This window comes from Penaeus monodon, chromosome 41 (assembly GCF_015228065.2).
Source record: "Penaeus monodon isolate SGIC_2016 chromosome 41, NSTDA_Pmon_1, whole genome shotgun sequence".
Taxonomy (NCBI): Eukaryota; Metazoa; Arthropoda; class Malacostraca; order Decapoda; family Penaeidae; genus Penaeus; species Penaeus monodon.
Window position 1 is genome coordinate 22,850,762 of NC_051426.1, and position 5,000 is coordinate 22,855,761.

General features: G+C 35.5%; 1 protein-coding gene across 1 annotated transcript in view; it reads left to right on the top strand.

Moving 5' to 3' along the window:
* The window catches only part of LOC119598501 (protein LMBR1L-like), a gene marked incomplete in the record, with an annotated part of 87,164 nt that overhangs the window by 65,303 nt on the left and 16,861 nt on the right, over window positions 1-5,000 (top strand). Inside the window, 1 exon segment of the mRNA XM_037948130.1 lies at window positions 416-490. Within this exon segment, the coding sequence (XP_037804058.1) occupies window positions 416-490 (75 nt within the window).

Sequence of the window (5,000 nt, forward strand, 5' to 3'; positions counted from 1 at the left end):
TTTATTAAAATTGCACTGCCATGTTGGTAAGACTGAATAAAGAAATGATAATTGCATGAATATGTCAATGGAAACAAATTATTGCTATCAAAACCAACACGGCTCTGCTTTTCAAAGTTTACCTCAAGTTTCATGCAGATCAAAGGACTAATTATCCTAATACACTGTAAACCTTAATCCAGTTATTTTTTTCTTTGTTATTATCTTTTTTTTCAGTGATGCATTTTTTGGTTTGAATATTTATAATGTAGGCTTCATTTATGCTCTGTATATATAATTAGTTTTTACCCAGTGTGAATGGGAAATAGAATACTTTTAAGACTGTATTTTAAAGTTTTTTTATTAGCTGTTATGCATGGACCAACATGCACTCTTTTACCATTTTCTGTGACTGATGTAGTCTTGTTTATTGTAGGAGTGATAGTCGGAGCTATGACAAGCTGGCAGAGGTTACTTATGTTTTTCTATCTCATTCTTCAAGTTAAGCTAGGTCAGATGAATGACCTTATGTGTGCTTCTGTGTGTGTTTTTTTTTTTCTCTCTTTTTCTTTTTAATGTTTTTTGATATGGTTTGTGTGCTTATTTTCATTTATTGGTACAGATTTTTTTTTTTTTTTTTTTTTGTGCCATCGCTATTGATATGTGGAAGTTATTGTCAATTTCTGCATTGCATTTTAAAGAAAAATGTGTTGAGTTTGCTCCCCCCTCTTTTTTTTTTACTGTTGTTTATTTCTGGTATTTTTTTATCTTTCGAGTATGATAATTTTTTTTTGCCTCATTTTTCATTTTATTTCATTCCACTGCTTGTCAGTGGAGTTGCAATATAACAGTAATAAGGATTCATAACAGATTGTGTGCCAGTGTAAGCAATACATTTGCTTTTGTTTTCATAACTGCATGGTTTGGCAATAGCTTTTACATCATTATTTACGTATGATGCATGTTGCTTCACTCATGGTATTTGATTTTAACTTGAAATTGTTTATCAAAATCAGCAGCAGAGAGACTGGAATGTAACTATGCCCACTGAGTCTTTTTTATTTCAAATTGTTCTGTTTATATATATTTGGTGCAATCTCTTACACATGCTCTATCAGCGGCTTTGTTCAGTAGTGCAATTATGAGAAAAGTATTATCTTCTACATATGGAATTTAGTATGTTGTGCAGTTGCTTTTGGAATATTTTTTGGATGCTGATATTGTTTTAAAGAATGTAACAAAAAGAACAGTCTCAAAGATTTGCCGGTTGTATTTTGTGAAATATTTTGTAGGTCGAGGGACAAAGTTGTGTTTTCAGTCAGAGTTTAGCTATCAGTAATACACAAGTTTTTTGAGATATCTTGTACATGATGATACTGGTTTTGTCAGAAAAAGATAATTAATGATTTTGTTGCTTCGGCTGTCTATATCATATTTATTGTACATTTATTAGAAATGCCATGAAATGTATGAAGTTGCAGCATATTATAGGAAGGGTCCTGTATGAGGTGTAGATCTGTTCATAATTGATTTGATTTAATTGGCAGGATTTTAAAAACAAAGTTGTTTAGCTTGTAGTTATAATTCTAACTAAAAACTAATTTCTGCCAGTTTAACATATGTCTTAGAAGTGTAATCATTAGGAACTGTAAATATAGCAAAAAAGTTAAGCATCAGTTATAAAAAAACAAAGAATTGACAGTAATGACATCCGATTCCAACACCAAACATGCAGTATGTATTCAATATGTCTTCTCTTTTAATTTGTTGTTGTATAGTATGGATTAGGTATTAGAGAAATAGATGATGATGAATATATTATTGTGATGTCTGTATGTTAAGTTATATTGTATTTTTCATATAGAAATATATTGGGCAGTGTTCATCCCAAAACTCATCACATTTATTTCTGGTAATCTTTCATTTTTGGCAGTTCTTAAGTAAGGGGGAGTTACTGATTATGTATTTGTTATGTATGTGCTTCTATCTTTTAAAGGCTTCATGTCACTATTATTTTAGGTGTTGATATTGATATTATTCCAAGTGATACATGTATTTATAAATTTTGAGGTACAGGGATATTAATGACATTGTTGATGTTTCTTTATCTTGGCATATTTGGCTAAAACAACAACCCCTTAGTTACCTGGAAACTAAACACAAACGGAGATTAGATTACAATGTGGATATGTTGAACATTTTTGCATGTGTGTTGGTCAGTGTATGTGTTTTATCTGTGATGTTGTCAGGTACAAGGTTTTTGATTACCTGTATGGCTTTGGTGGTCTTTTAGACACGTTAGGTTCCTTTCTCTATACTCTAAACATCCTTCATTTAGTATATGAATATGTCTTTGTCTCAAGTTTCTGTTAGTGATTTAACCCTTTTCCGACGGGTAGTATTCATAGTGGCCCGGGCCCCGCTGCCAGGGGCTTATATCGTCACCCTAGCATGCGCGACTGTTCATGCCCAATACCAGCATCCCTTGCCTTTTCTTCGTAATACTAAGAGCCTATGTTGTATTTTCAGTATTATTATTTTCTAAGGTCTCTATTTGCCATATTTCCTGATAAATCAAGACTGTAGGATATTTTTGTTATATAGATTCCATTCTTCTTCTTTTAACGGTAGGTTCATGTCTGAGCCGCCGTGGTCACAGTATGATACTTAATTGTAGTTTTTTCATGTTGTGATGCTCTTGGAGTGAGTACGTGGTAGGATCCCCAGTTCCTTTCCACGGAGAGTGCCGGTGTTACCTTTTTAGGTAATCATTCTCTCTATTTTATCCGGGCGTGGGACCAGCACTGACTTGGGCTGGCTTGGCCACCCAGTGGCTAGGTAGGCATTCGAGATGAAGTTCCTTGCCCAAGGGAACAACGCGCCGGCCGGTGACTCGAACCCTTGAACTCAGATTGCCGTCGTGACAGTCCGACGCTCTAACCATTCGGCCACCGCGGCCTTGACGATTATGGGCTTCCATGATTTTTCTTGGCAATTTAGAGCGGTGGTTTGCCATTGCCTTCCGCCCGGTGTTTTTATCGAGTCACCATCTCTATTTACCCGGCACTGACTTGGGCTGGCTTAGCCACCCAGTGGCTAGGTAGGCAATCGAGGTGAAGTTCCTTGCCCAAGGGAAACAACGCGCCGGCCGGTGACTCGAACCCTCGAACTCAGATTGCCATCGTGACAGTCTGGAGTCCGACGCTCTAACCATTCGGCCACCGCGGCCCCATAGATTCCATAGTTGATCATTATTCGCTCTATAGTCTGAATAAAATAAGCAGTGTGTGGTATCATGGAGTTGAAACTGTAGGTGTTGTTGTATTTTTTGTTGTTATTTTATAAGATAACTTTAGTTTCAACAGGTCTGTATTATCACTTCCATATAGATATAATTTTATGTTCAGTCTTTTTAAAAATACGTGATTTTTTTTTTTTTTTTTTTTTTTTTTTTTTTTTTTTTCTTTTTCTTTCTCTTTCTTTTTTTTTCAATTACCAAAATACATATCGGTATTTTCATGTATTTACATCATCACTTCGTGAATACTATATAATATCTCTGGTTTATGTAGTCGATTACCAATGTAATTTTTTTTTATGCTAACCTTGGAAGCCTGAGAAGCCTTTATGAAATGCATAGTATAGGAAAAATGAGAAAAAGTGTTAAAAACAAAAAAAAAAAATTAATAACACTTTCAGTGGCAAAAAAATAATATTTTGCCATAATTGTAAAAAAAAAAAACTAATGGCACGGCCATACATACACCATGCCATGTACGTACATGCCACCGGCAGATAGTCCAGACATGCCACGGCATGTACGTACATCCACCTGTTGGGAAAGGGTTAAGGGTCACTGGTCTTGTAAAAGATAATGGGTACCATATTTTTTTTGTCTTTTGTATCATCTCCTTTAGGTTTATCTATACCTTTACTCATTTCTTGAAATCTCTTTCATAACTTGGTTCCAGACACCCCAAGCCTTTGTCTCTTCATTGATAGGCCATTCTTCTTCACCCACACTATTCATCTTATCCTTAATTCTTCCCATACTCCCTTTTGCCTCTTATCATCATACACATTACTTTCTCCCCAATTTATCTTCATCCCTCCTGCTGATATACCCATGCCGTCAAAGCCAGCACTCTTAGATCATTTTGGAGATTTTCTCTCCATAATCCTTTTTTCTTTGGCTTTTCTCCTTATTCATATTCACATAAACCTTGATGTGCATTTCAGTAACCCCTAATTCATTCAATTTACTTAATTTGCTTAACTAGTGATATTTCTGTTCTAAACATCAGTGCTGGTCTCATATGACTTTACTTTGGAGTTTTTACTTTGTCATTTTGCCACAGTGCATTCCACAGCTTCAGAACATTTTTAAAGGTGTTTTAGCTGCACAATGATATTTAGCAAAATTCATAGACAATCATAGACTACAGATCCCCATTGCCAGTGGAAAAATGTTCTTTTAGACTGTACCAAAAATGGTGATGATCCCTGATTTGAGTCTGGTTCCTGAGACAGAGATGGTTAGTGGAACACTGGCTTTATTCTATTCCTGTTTCTCTGTCAAGCTTCTGTCCGATGAACTATTTCCTCATCCAGTTTTCATTGTCTTTTATGACTTCATGACCTTCCCTTGTATTTTTTTTTGCTCATTTAGTTTTTTATTTTGGTGTGAAATAGTGAGTAACCAAGATTATCATAAACTGGATATCTGTGACATATATCTGTTCATGTTTGTGCTTGATTCTTTTGATGGAAAGGTAATTGATTTGTTTAAATTGGGTACATCAGGTTGTCACATTCCTTATCATTAATTATATTGAGGACCTGTTGCCATTTGAGTAGGTCCTTGTTTCCAGATCATGGGGGTGCAGCTGGCTGGAATCTGTGTCCAACCAATGGCTTGTTTCCATGGCAATGATCCTACCCACTAGGTTATCTCCTCCTAAGACAACCCCAAGAGAAGAAAGCCTGGGGAATGATCTAGGAAGTCATGGTTTGGGCAGATT